Source organism: Mandrillus leucophaeus, unplaced genomic scaffold (assembly GCF_000951045.1).
Source record: "Mandrillus leucophaeus isolate KB7577 unplaced genomic scaffold, Mleu.le_1.0 Scaffold449, whole genome shotgun sequence".
Classification (NCBI taxonomy): Eukaryota; Metazoa; Chordata; class Mammalia; order Primates; family Cercopithecidae; genus Mandrillus; species Mandrillus leucophaeus.
This window is the reverse complement of record NW_012104798.1, coordinates 707,201-720,579: the sequence shown is the minus strand read 5'-3', so window position 1 is coordinate 720,579 and position 13,379 is coordinate 707,201. Positions and strand designations below refer to the sequence as shown.

Sequence of the window (13,379 nt, the reverse complement as noted above, 5' to 3'; positions counted from 1 at the left end):
GACCTGGTGGAGTAGAAAATTGAGGCTCTTTGGAGAATTAGGTTCCCATTTCAGCAGAAACCAGACTCATTGACCAGACTCACATTTAGCCCAAATATTACCTCTTAGGCCAATGAAAATGGAAAATAGGTTGTATAGCTCCTACAAGAAGCTACCTTGGTTACCATCATGAAAGTATTACATAAAACAAAGAAGGCTCCCATTTATCTAACAGTCTACACAGTATTTTGTAAGTAGCCATCATTCCACCCATTGTGACCCAAATGAACAGTAACAAAAGTGGAAAAATCAAATGGGAAGCAAAAGACTTAATCATATAGGTAACCTGAAAAAAACAAAAGATGCACTAATCAACAACAAAACTTGTTTAACGCTTGTTTCAAAAATTTGTGTTATTGAAGCATTTAAAGCCAAGATGTCTAAAATAAAACTACTATCTCTCCTTAACTGGCCTTCATGGCCTTCCCTCTATGCGCCTTATCTTGATAAATTTCACCATTATTATTTTGGTGGAGTCACTTCATCTCTTTCCTATCTTTCACTCAATATCACAAATTGTTTTTCAATATTTCCAATTACACACAATTCCACCATGTGTTTCAAATTTATCCTCTCCCTTCCACCATGATTGCCATGTTTAGGACAGTCTAGTGGTAAAGACACTAAGCTTTGGTATTACATCGTTGAAGGTAAAATCCCTGCTTTGATGTGTCATAATTGTTAGGTGCTGGGTGAGTGATTTAATTTCCTTGTTTACTTTTCTCTTTTAAGTGGAGATTATAATTGTACCTTCCTCATAGACTTGCAGTAAATATTAAGTGTAATTGTTCAGGCTTAAAATAGCATTATGCTTAAGTGTTAGCTATTGACACTGTCTTGCATAGACATTTTAAGCAGTTTCCAACTAATTTTCTTGTCTTCTTTCTCTTTCTCTCTCAACAATTTGTCTTCTGACTTATTTTTGGTGTTATATTACCACTCTGAGTTTCAGTTGGTTCATTGTTTCAGAAACCAGTATCCCACTAAGTTTGGTTATTAGTTTTGACACCCTGTCTGTCTCTTGTCTTCAATTATTGTTCTTGATCCTTTGCTAGTCTTTTCTCTAACTTCAAGTTCACATCATGCCTTCTAAAATTTGGCTCATATCTAGCTCCCTCTACTCTTGGCTGACTAGCCATCCCCAAATGCCAGACAAGATGAAAAATCACTCCTCAACTTAAAAACCTCACTTAAAATCCCCATTGCCTCTCTGCAGAGTGAATGCAGCGTAGTGCCCAGGACAGTTTTCAAAATCTGGCCCCAGGTCACTTTGCTGGCTGCTTCTCTTTCAGACTTCTTGCCCCTCCTGACTGTCTAAGCTTTGTCTTTTGAAGTACCTAGAATGCTCTTCCTTTTTCTCCCTCTGACGAAATAATTCTTCTCCAAAGGCCCTTGCTGAAATATTAACTCTCTGTGAAATGCACCTAGGTGAGATTGAATTTCACCTATATCACTACAATAGTTGTGATCATCATAGCAGCAGGAGAATAACAGCAAAAGCAGTCAACATTTACTGACCACGTACTAGCCAGGAACTATTCTAAACACTTTACATGCTCATTAATCCTTTGAGCAAACTTACAGATTATTTACTATCATTTCTACCTTATGGATGAGGAAATTGAGGCCCAGAAGGGATAAGTAGCTTAAATAAAGTTTCTATAACTAGTTAGTCACAGAATGAGGATTTGAACCAAATTGGCTAATCCCAGAGTTATCACGTTCAACTTTTTAACTCTAATAGCTCTCTAGTTTTGCCTCTCACAGCATTCACAGCACTTTACTTGTATTCGTTGTGTCTTAGTGATCTACATATGTGTCTGTTTATTTCAGTACAATGTTAGTCTTCAGATGTATCTGTGTGTTCCCCTGTGCCCAAAACTATTGCTTTTCAAATAGTGCTCCATAAATGTCTGCCATATTGAAGTGAAATTCATTAAATCTGTCAACAGAAAACAGCTGTCCTGACACGCCTACCTTTACCTTTCCTATACTAAAACCTGTGAATGATTTAATGACGACCTCTGGTAGATATGTAATGGACCAGGAAAAAAAAAATACAATTTTCCATTTTTCACTAAATATCTATGTGACTTTGGGCAAGCCACTTCATCTCTCCTTTTTTAGTTTGGAAGATGAAGATTATAACCCTTGTAATCTGCCATTATCACAGGAGTTTTATTAAAATGAAATGAGATATTCAAAAGGAAGAATTTTAAAACTTGTAAAAGGCCATACACATGTAAGAAACAAATATTCTAATAGGTAAAACATATAGCCAATATCTAAACGATAGGGCCAATTGGTATTACAGCTAGGTGAAATGGAGTTTCTAATGTTTCCCATGTTCTGCCTTTCATGGACAGTGAAATACCATGAAAGAAGGAAATCTGTGTTAGCTTTGAAACCTCCACCATTTTTCACAGCTAGGAATGATTAATGCCATCTCAATGGCTGCTGCAATGCTAGATCTGGAAAGAGACTTGGGCACAGTCTCCACTTCTTACTCATGGATAGTGAGAGGCCCAGAGAGAAGAAAAAAACTCATTCAAGGGGCTACCACCATCTTCCTGCACAATATGTGCTGTGTATGAGGGTTCCACACTGAGCAGTTAAGTGGGAAAAGATCTAGTCATATTTTTTTGTAAAACTGACCAGAACGTTGAACGCAACTAGAGAGCTGGTAAAGTATAGAGGCTCTGCAGTTCCACTGCTGTGTTCAATCCCTACCCCAACTCCCACACCTCTTGCTGGTGATGTGATTCAGGCAAATTAAATAATCCCTCATGCCTCAGTTTCCTATTCTGTAAAATGGGTATAATCGTGTCCATCTTACAGAGTTATTTTTAGAATATAATGAGTTACACTGTACAAGCCACTTAAGACTGTACCAGGCACATAGTAAGTGCTAAATATTTGTTAAATAAATAAAAATCACATCTGAGATTTTGAACATAACACTTTTAGGGCTTAATGAAATTGAATGAACCTTGCTTTCTATTAAGAAATATATGAATATTAAATTTACATTCATGGGTTATGCCCCTGTTCTTCCACAGATTTTCCTGACAACATGCCTAGGTCAGAACCTTTAGCTAAATTCACCAAGGAGTTAGCATGAGATTAATTAACTGTCAGAGGTTAAACATTAAAAAAAAATCCTGGAGGTTACTGTTGTATTTTTAATTGTCATCATGTTGGCCGTTCAAGTTGCTTTTTGCAAACAAATCCTCCAACAGCCAAATGCTGATGGCTCCTCTGCCAACAGAAGCATCTAAACATTTCTATGATCAGTGTGCTACCAGGAAAAACAAAACACACTGAAATGTTTTGCTATATTTGATGCCAAAAACCTGAAACACGGTTAGGAAATTGTGTTTTGCAGTTTTGCAAGGCAGTGTACTGATGGTGGCTTATTGATGAGTGATCTAGTCTCACAATAACCTTGTCATATTAATGCTCTCATTTCTGCTCAAATCAAAAACAAAAACCCCTGGAATGAAGCTCTAATTTAGTGAATCAATTATTTTGATTGAATGAGGGCACTGAGATAGTACTGGGTAGATGCTGTTATTAGTCAAATTTAGATAAAAATGTGAACGCATACAAATACACAGATAATCATGTGTCGAATGTTTTATCTTTTGTATTTTTTCCTGACCATTATCTAGTAAGTACCTTTTTGTCAAAGAATGTCCATTGAATGAATAAGGAACATGACTACTTTATTCTTTGGTAAAAGAACTGGGGCATAGAGAGATAAAGTGAATTACTCAGAGTTATTCAGTGAGGAGACATAACCAGAGACTTGACAGCATTTATTATTTCTTTAAAAAATGTTTGTGCTGACATAAAATATAGTAGCTAGGAATTTCTTGACACTAAGTCATCCATAAAGGAGCTAAATTCCTTAATCCTATAAATAGCTACTCAATATCAATGTACATTCATGAGCCAGTTGTCAGCCTCCAGCCTCCAAGATGTCTTGGAACTGGGAAGCAATCTTTTTTTTTGTTTGTTTTTCGAGACTGAGTCTCCCTCTGTCACCAGGCTGGAGTGCAGTGGTGTGATCTTGGCTCACTGCAACTTCTGCCCCCTGGGTTCAAGTGATTCTCCTGCCTCAGCCTTCCAAATAGCTGGGACTGCAGGCACGGACCACCACGCCCAGCTATTTTTTTTTTTTTTTGTATTTTTAGTAGAGAGAGGCTTTCACCCTGTTGGCCAGGATGGTCTCGATCGCTTGACCTCGTGATCTGTCCACCTCGGCCTCCGAAAGTACTGGGATTATAGGCATGAGCCACCATGCCCGGCCTGGGAAGAAACCTTATAAGAGGAGTGTGACTCTAAGTCTGACTGACGCTAAGTGTGACTGACTCTAAGAATTGTCACTGATCCTGTAGATCACAACACCTGACTCCTAAGATCTACAGACTCTGGAAAATATCTTCCATCATTTAGCCTCCTTCTTTCTCAATGCTGCTGTGGTTCTGGAAGTCTGACCTTTGAGGACAATATTATCTGGACTCCTTGCCCTTCTGGCTTCCCATTGGGTTTGGCCACTGGAGAAGAGGACAAGAGAGAGGTTATAGTACTTATTATTTGGGCTCACTCTTTGGTAAGTTGACAATAGCTGCATTTCTCATCCAAGGACTAGAGCCCTATCTTATTGTTACAGCTAAAGCTATGGCTTTTTCCAGCTTCTGGTAACCAGCAACCTAGAAATGATAACTTTTGCTCTTGCTAACACTGAATGTCTCACAGCCTTATTGGCTCAAGAAACCCTTCACATACCTTTTCAAAATGTTCCTTCATTCACCTCTCCCCCATTGCCCTTTTTAAATATGCCTTATGTTTCCTTCCTGGACCTTGACTGACATTGAATCGTAGAATTTCAGTGTTGGAAAATACTGGATTTGGAGTTGAGTTTCTCATTTCAGATTTTCTCAGAAGCTCTGTGATTTTGAGCAAATAATCTCCCTTCTCTAGTCCTCAGTTTCCTCATATATAAAATAGCCTATATTCCTTATAATAGGCTATTATTATTACTACTATTGTTAAAATACTCTGTAAATCACTTAAAATGCGATGACTATTTCTTTAGAAACCATCTAGTCCAATTGGCTTTCTTGTGTGCCAACCACGTGAAATTGTCTTTCCCACTTCTTGAATTTTTCCAGTAAGTCTTCTTCTATGAGTATGATGGTCTCATATCTTTCAGATAGTAAGTGTATCGGTATCACTGGAGTAAGGTTCTTTTGGGTATACGGTTTTGTTTATTCAATTTCTCAGGTGTGGGATTCTGCTCAAATCATTACAAGCTTTTCAGGCCACAGCTATCTCAACTGTGAATTGGGTAAAACCTACCCTCCTGCAGGCAAAAGGCCAGATCTAATGTTTTCTGGGTTTTTTTTTTTTTTTTTTTTTCCAATTTGAAGATTTACATTAGGAAAAACAGCAACTACTGCAGACCTATAAGAGCTCCCTCAATCAATATCAGAGGTCATCAGTGCACTCAGCCTGCTAAAGTGATGAAGACAGCAGGCTATGGAGTCAGAATTCTAGCTCTGCCAACTGGGGCATTTGTTTTGTTTCTTGGTGCCTCAGTTTTTTTAGTCATTCTATGTACCTACCTCAAAAGGTGGTCGGGAACATCAAGTGAGTTCATCCTTGTCATTGATTCATGCTCATGATATTTCCTATACTAAATACTTTGCATCGATTATCTTATTTAGTTCCCATGACAATCCATTCTCTGATAATCGTAATCGTCTTTCTTTGTCTGTCTCCGATAAACCATGCCCCTTTCCTCCTTCTAGAACACTCTCTCCAGACCTTCACATTACTGGCTTCCTTTTATTCTAAGGACTTAAAAGACATCTCAATGAAGCTTTCTCTGACCCAGTCAAGGTATCTCCCCTGCATATATTCCCTTTGCATCATATCACCACAGGTTTACTTCTGCTATAACACTTATCACGTCCCAAGATTACCTTTGTTTTCTTGTTTATTCTCCCTCTTCCCGCATAAGCTCCAGGAAGGTAGTAAACTGTGTTCCACTCCTCACTAGAAAGTGAGTGTCTAGTATCAGGCCTGCCCTAAAAATAGGTCTCTAAAAATATTGTGGAATGAATGACCAAATAAAGAAATTAAGAGGCAGAGAATTTACATAAATAAGTTTACAGTGATAAACAGGCATTTTGTTTAGTAAGAAGCACAACAGGAATTCAGACACATGCCAGGATGATGCTAAAACCCACAATGGCCCCCTTTGCCTCTTTCAATAGCTCTTGGAAGAGATCATGAAAGTCTGAGCTAGCTCAGAGCTGTAGCACAACAGACATAAAGGAGAAGTGAAATTAGAAGATATTCAAAGAGTACACTGACCAGAGTTTAGTAGCCATTAAGATGGTGGGTGGGGGATCATTAAGCAGAGAGAAGATTCCAACTTCAGCAACTGGGCAGCTCTTGATGCCAATGAATGATGTAAGAAGCTCAGAGTGAGTGCTACAGAGTGATAGTGATTAGGATACTACCTCTGGCTGTGCATTCATCTGCATCCTGGGATGAAGGTTCAAAGAGCTGTGGGCAATTGACTGGCTAGGGGACAGTGGGATAGGCCAAAAATGTGGACAAGACAATTCTTTGTTCAAAGCCCAGGTATTGCTGCCTCTATCCCTGTCTAATTTCTTACCCTGGTTGATGCGATATTAGTGTCAGGTGGAAGACATTCTAAGGCCTAAATTAATTCTCATTAGATCATATCTATTACTCTTGTTCAACTACCAGTCAGGTGGCTCGATGGGAGAAGGCCATTTGCTATGGCATAGATCCATCACCTCCTGTCTTTGAAGTCATGTGTGTTGATCCCTGGTACCTTTCCAAGACAGTAGTGCTTTTTGATATTTGTCTGACAGTCTTCTCAAACATCAAAGTCAAGATATGTGGTTCAACACGGTAGTTTGGGACTTCTAAGTTTTGCCTTTGACATTTTAAAAATGAGAAACACATTTAATTTTCAAACATTTAAGAATGTTTTTGGTTCTTCATGTAGAAAATCTTTGTCATATGCTGCTTCTTTTAATGTTTTCATTTGAGGCACAAACACCAGAACTAATAGTTTAAATCTGTCTTTAACAAATGACTATAAAAGGTATAAAGTTTCCAAGTATTAAGAGTATTATGCCTAAATAACAAAAGGACTCAAGAAGAAATATGTATGCTTTGCTGAAAAACATTTGAAAGGCCAATTTGTGGAAAAATTTTGTAATATACATTGGGAAGCTTACATTCTGATAAATCAGTTCTTTTATCCAATAATTCAAAATTTAGGGGAAAGTAATTTTAAAAGCATAGCTATATACACAGAGTCATTTATCATAGTGCTATTTATATTGAGAGTGGGAGGTAAAAAGGGGAAAAATTTAAATATCCAAAGCCAGAGAATGGGGTCAAATACAATATTCTAGTGCTATGGAATATAGTATTATGCTTACCATTAAAAATGATTTTACAAAAAATTTTAATAGCAGGGTTGATATTTATGAAAGTATACCATGTAAATGAAATAATAAAAATGTGGTATAGATATGATATCATCAGTACATATACATTGACAGTAAAAAAGATATTACTAGTTATTTGTAGTTACTTCAAGGTAGCAGATTGTGTGTGTGTGGTGTGCACATGTGTGTGGGCTCTTATCTTTCGTTGTACTTTTCAAATTGACTGTCCTGAACATGAGAGACTTTTGCAAACATGATAAATAAACCATTCACCTTTCCAACCCTGGAGGAGAAGGCAAAAGATGAAGAGGAGAAGGCGGGAGTCTTATGGGGTCCACAAATCATGAGCTAAGTCTAGTGTCGGTTCAGTATCAGCCAGTTCTATACATTCCCATTAGTATTTAAAGTCATTCTGATCTTTTTTTTAGTATTTTCTATTTTTTTTCCTCTCAACACATCCTTTTCCCTCACAGTTAGTTGAAAATTGCATCGTATCCTCCGTGAACATTTATTTGGGGGCATGGCTTTATCAGACGCTGGTGCACAAAGAGTGCTAGCAAGACATGACAATTTTCTGCTTCTCTATGTGAATACAGAGATCCATTTGAAAGTTACATTTTACCTGTCTACATGGTACCAATAACTATATTTTCAGCAAATATCTGATAAATTGGCAATTTCGATTCCAACCTGAAAGGAGAAAAGCGATGGCTCTAATAACCAACAATCTCTGACAAATAGTGGCAATAAAAGCACCTGCAGCTTCAATATCACGTAGGATTAGGGCTCTGGCATTTTTCTAGATTATGGTCTTCCAGGTTGCTGATGATGTTATGTTTTATTTGTGAGATGGTGTGCATGTGTGTGCAATGAAAGAAAAAAAAATCAGGGCAATGTATCTAAACTATAATTTTAATTTTTGTATGTGCATGGGATTATTACTAATAAAAGTTATTTAGTTCTGCCTCCTCTCCCCACAGAATATAATGTAAGCTCTGATAGAAGAGCTTTTTTTGTTTTGGTTTGGTTTTTAATCTGTTTTATTCACTGCTCCATCTCCCAGCACAAGAAGCAGGCAGTGACATATAATAAATATTTGTTGAATGAGTAAGTGAATTAAATAAATCTTATGATGATATATCACCTTTGGGCAGTGCCATTGACACAAATTGCTATTCTATTCTGGCACTTTTCACTGAACGTATCATGTTGTTTGTGGTTCTTTCCGTATTTTCTCATTTGTGTTGTGGAGACCCATGACATTTTAGGGCATTCATATTTTTAAATCACTAATTGAATCCATGAGTTCCTACAAAATGTTGTAGCATTATAAAAAGAGAGTAGGCAGAGATGTGGGTTATAGCCCCAATACCTAGGGAATTCCACCTAGATTTTTAATGTTCCATTTTCTCACTAGCAAAGAATACCACCTTCTCTGATTCGAAGACTTGTTTGATGCTTGAAAAAAATTGTGTATAAAGAATGTTTGTACACAGAGAATATTTGTAAATGTATATTCTAAGTTATATGGGATCTTTATAAAATAAATTGAGGACTTCCCTTAGATATCCTCTATTTTCTACTCTTTAAGAATGCCACAGATTTGGAGAGAAAGAGAAGATGGAGAATGTGATGGTTAGCCTTACCTGTCAAGTTGGCTAGCCTACAGTACACAGTTATTTAATCAAACCCTAATCTAAGTGTTGCTGTGAAGGTATTTTGTCAATGTGCTTAACATCTATCATCAGTTGACATTAAGTTAAGCATAGATTACCCTGAATAGTGTAGGTGGGCCTCATCCAATCAGTTGAGGCTTCCTGAAGAAATCCTTCCTGAGGTTCCAGCTTCCAGCATATTCTATGAATTTCAGACATGCCAGCCCCCATAATGGTGTGAGCCAATTCCTTCAAATAAATCTCTTTACATATGTTTGCATATATGCACGTGTACATGTGTGTATATGCATGTGTGTGTATGTATATTATATGTATATGTTTATGTGTATGCATGTATGTATTGGTTCTGTTTTTCTACAGAATCTTGACTGATACAGGGAGAGAATGAGCAAAGAAGAAAAGTCACAATTATTTAAATGTTTGACCCTTTGTAATATTTTTTCTAATCTAGTGATATTTCTGAATTTTGGCAGTGTCTAAATTATAGACCCAGTGGATGAGAGTCAAACAATGTACAAGGTAATATGGTTAAAGTGTCCAGCTGCTTTGCTAACAAGGCAAGCAATAGGAATTCCTACAGTTACTTGAGTCTAGTCCCCATCCCTCACATCAAACAAAAATGTCCCAGTGTTTTGCAGGACAGACTCCTGTCACTAAGACTGTGCTGTCAGTCTGCCAAATGGAAAATGACTCCTAATAGCCCAAATGTTCTCCTGGGTATTTAGGTAGACACGAATGCATCAATAGAGTTGCTTTTGTAGAATATAATATATTGATTCTTTGTAGAAGCAGAGAACTGCAATGCATGCAGACCTAAAGAAACAAAACAAGAATTTCAGAAGAAAAAAAAACCAAAAAAACAAACTTGCTTTGAATAGCAGGAGACGATGTTTTGGCAGCTGAGCAGGGCAAGAGCTTCATGAGCCGCTCTTTAATGCTGCGCTTGGTGCTGTTCTGAGCGTAGAGGAAACCTAGAAGATACAGGATCAGTTCTGTTAATGCTGTCTGCAGAAAGAAACGGGACGTGCTGCAGGGTTTATCGGAGAAGCCAGGCAGGAAGGATCAGGGATGCAGCCATCCACTCAGGCAATCACAGGCAGTGGGTTGGGACCCCGGAAGGAAAAAAAAAGAAAGTTTGTTTTCTTCTCATTTAGTTTTGTTTTTATTTCTAAATATTGTTTTGAAGATAATGATGAACAAGTGAAAGCAGAATTGCAAAATGTATCTATTGAATGGCAAAAGATTAAAAAAACTCACCAAAAAAAAAAAAATCTGGTGGTTTTTTTTTTTTTTTTTTTTGGCCCTTAGATCAGGGATAAAACAAGTATCACTAGAAGAGTTAACTGGACTGAAATTTCAATATTCAAACCAGCACTAAGGGCCCACATGACAATTTTCTGTTATTGCTCCCCATCTTTGATTATAGCAGAGATAGACACTTCACATCAGTCATTCACACCACAGTCACCTGTTAGTACCTTTGCCTTCCTGAAAATGAGAAAACAAATGTCCTTAATATGCAGCTTCATTAGCATATAGTGATATGGCCAGAGATGGGACAGTCTTTCCCATTTTTTACATGTAGACACTAATGAATGGAACTTTTTCAAACAGAGTAATTCTGGAAGAAGCAAGGCAAGCTCGTCAAACATTAACCCAGAAATAGACAGAGCAGTATGTATGACAGCAGATACCTGGAGAGGACTCAAGAGAAATCAAAAGCGCCTGGAAGGATGAGCTTGCAAACTGCTGAAGCAACTTTTGATGTCAGGAGCCAACTATCCAAGTTAGCATCAATTTACCCACCCTGAGGTCTCAGACGGTTGGATGTCATGTTAGTAGGTAACTAGCCTCCCCCAGCATGGAAGGTGTCAGATATAAAGCATCAGCACAGAAACCAATTTAAATCGAGGTTCTACCATCTTTATAACATGAATCTGGCAAATGTATGAGTTTTCCTTTTCTAATTCTTATCTTGGAATTATAAAAAAGTCCTGACCACAAGCCTACTGATTTAGTTTCCTTTGGGGCTGTTGCACCCACCAACAATGTCCACGGGCTAAAACTCGTGTGTGTGTGTAGAGTGGGGTGACAAAATGAAGTAGTAAATACACAATTTAAATAAGATCATTCCTCTGATTAAAAGCCCTCTAAAAGCTTCATGTTGTTTTTCTATCAAGGATGCCAAGTATGATCTGGCCCTGCCTGAGTCTCTGACAGCATTTGCAGCCACTCTCCCTGTTTTCTGGGCCATCCACTATTGGCCACACCATCCTTCTTGCTAGAACTCACAAAGCAGGCCCTCCTCTGGTCTTAACACCTATGTGGTATGAAATGTCTTGTTCAACCACTGGTTGAGGGTCTGGCACGTAACAGAAGGTCAATAAATGTCTGGCAAATGAGTAAAATAAATTCACTTTGGATGTCTAAAGAAGACTTGATTCATTTCCTAGATTAATATCTAAGTAAGCTTTCTTTTAATTTTCCTTTAAGTTCTGGGATACATGTGCAGAACGTGCAGGTTTGTTACATAGGCACACATGTGCCATGGTGGTTTGCTGCACCTATCAAGCCATCATCTAGGTTTTAAGCTCCACATGTGTGTGTAGAGTCAGGTGACAAAAATGTTATAAACGTCCTTAATATCTCCCTCCCCTTGAACCCCACCCCGACAGGCCCCTCTGTATGATGTTCCCCTTCTTTTAAACTTGTAAAATAAATCTGGTTTACATAAAACACACCCTATATTTTGCTTCAGTTTTCCATTTCTGGAAGGATGCAGCCATCTAACTACTCTCTCCTTTATAAACTCCTCTAGGACATGAGAGTCTTACTTTAGCTCCCCACACAGGCATTCTGCTCCTCCCCTTTATGCCATTTCAAACCTCCGTGCCAGGGTATGTGCTGTTCCCTCAGTTTTGTCAGCTGTTCACCAATTCTCAACTTCTGTGCAGTCTTTTTTTTTTTTTTGAAACACAGTCTCACTCTGTTGCCCAGGCCAGAGTGCAGTGGCACGATCTCAGTTCACTGCAACCTCCAGGTTCAAGCAATTCTCTTGCCTCAGCCTCATGAGTAGCTGGGATTACAGGTGCATGCCACCATGACTGGCTAATTTTTGCATTTTTACTAGAGACAGGCTGGTTTCAAACTCCTGACCTCAAGTGATCCACCCACCTTGGCCTGCCAAAGTGCCAGGATTACGGGCGTGAGCTACTGCGCCCAGTCCCATGAGGCCTTTAAAACTCGGTTCAAACACACTTTCCTCTGGTCAACTTTCCCTCTTGTGTCTCCAACTTGCCTAAGAGAAGAAAGACCTCCTCCCTCTCCTGCTTCCCAAGCTAACTTTGGGAGAAATTTAGCTTATAGTTTAAATGATAATAGCCCTTCCCCAAAACTAAACTGCCTTTGTAAAGTTAATGAAAAACCACCAGGTTAGGAGGATGAGAGGAGCCTGAATTCTGCTAAGGTGTAGCCATAAGCTATTACCAGCCGTTATTCATGAGATTCATAACTTCCCCAATTACTCTTGCAGATAACATCACTATTGTAGAATCTAAGATTGGCTTTTTGAGATGTCTTTTCAAGTTTTTGCATTTCTGACAATGAATGGCTTCACCCAGACCTGCCAACCAGTCCTGTAACCCCACCCAGAGGCCAACTCAGAATGAGGACCATTTTCCATACCCCTAGGATTGCATTCCCAACCAGTCAGCAGCACCCTCTCCATTACCCACCAATTATCCTTGAAACACCCTAGCCTCTGAATTGTCAAGGAGGCTGATTTGAGGAATTATAAAACTCTGGGTCTCTGGCTCAGCTGGCTCGGTATGAATTAAACTTTTTATTGCAATTTACTTGTCTTTATAAATCAGCTCTATCTGGGCAGCAGGCAAAATGAACCCAATGGGCAGGTTACACTATCAACTTCAAAAAGTTAGGATCAGATTGAAAGGACACAAAGATAGATGTGTACCTGCCCCCCACCTGCTACACCCTTGTTCTACTCTCTAATCTTTGCACATACCAGAGATTTCGTAAGTTCTGTGAGTACCTGTTTTTCTGCACGTACCAGAGATTTTGTTTTGCACATACCAGAGATTTTGTAAGTTCTGAGGCAAGGTCACAAGACGTGTTTAAGTAAGATAAACTCTTGCTGCCATAA

General features: G+C 38.5%; 1 protein-coding gene across 3 annotated transcripts in view; it reads right to left on the bottom strand.

The window, feature by feature from the left end:
* Positions 1 to 13,379, bottom strand: part of KCNIP4 (Kv channel interacting protein 4) — a 611,550-nt gene that overhangs the window by 143,785 nt on the left and 454,386 nt on the right. Inside the window, exon 1 of one of the 3 annotated variants that reach the window (XM_011994265.1) lies at positions 10,087 to 10,183. The exons of the other annotated variants lie outside the window; for them this stretch is intronic. Within the exon in view, the coding sequence (XP_011849655.1) occupies positions 10,087 to 10,138 (52 nt within the window). The 5' untranslated portion in view covers positions 10,139 to 10,183. Of the gene's footprint in view, positions 1 to 10,086; positions 10,184 to 13,379 lie in introns of those variants that run through there. 3 annotated transcript variants of the gene reach the window in all.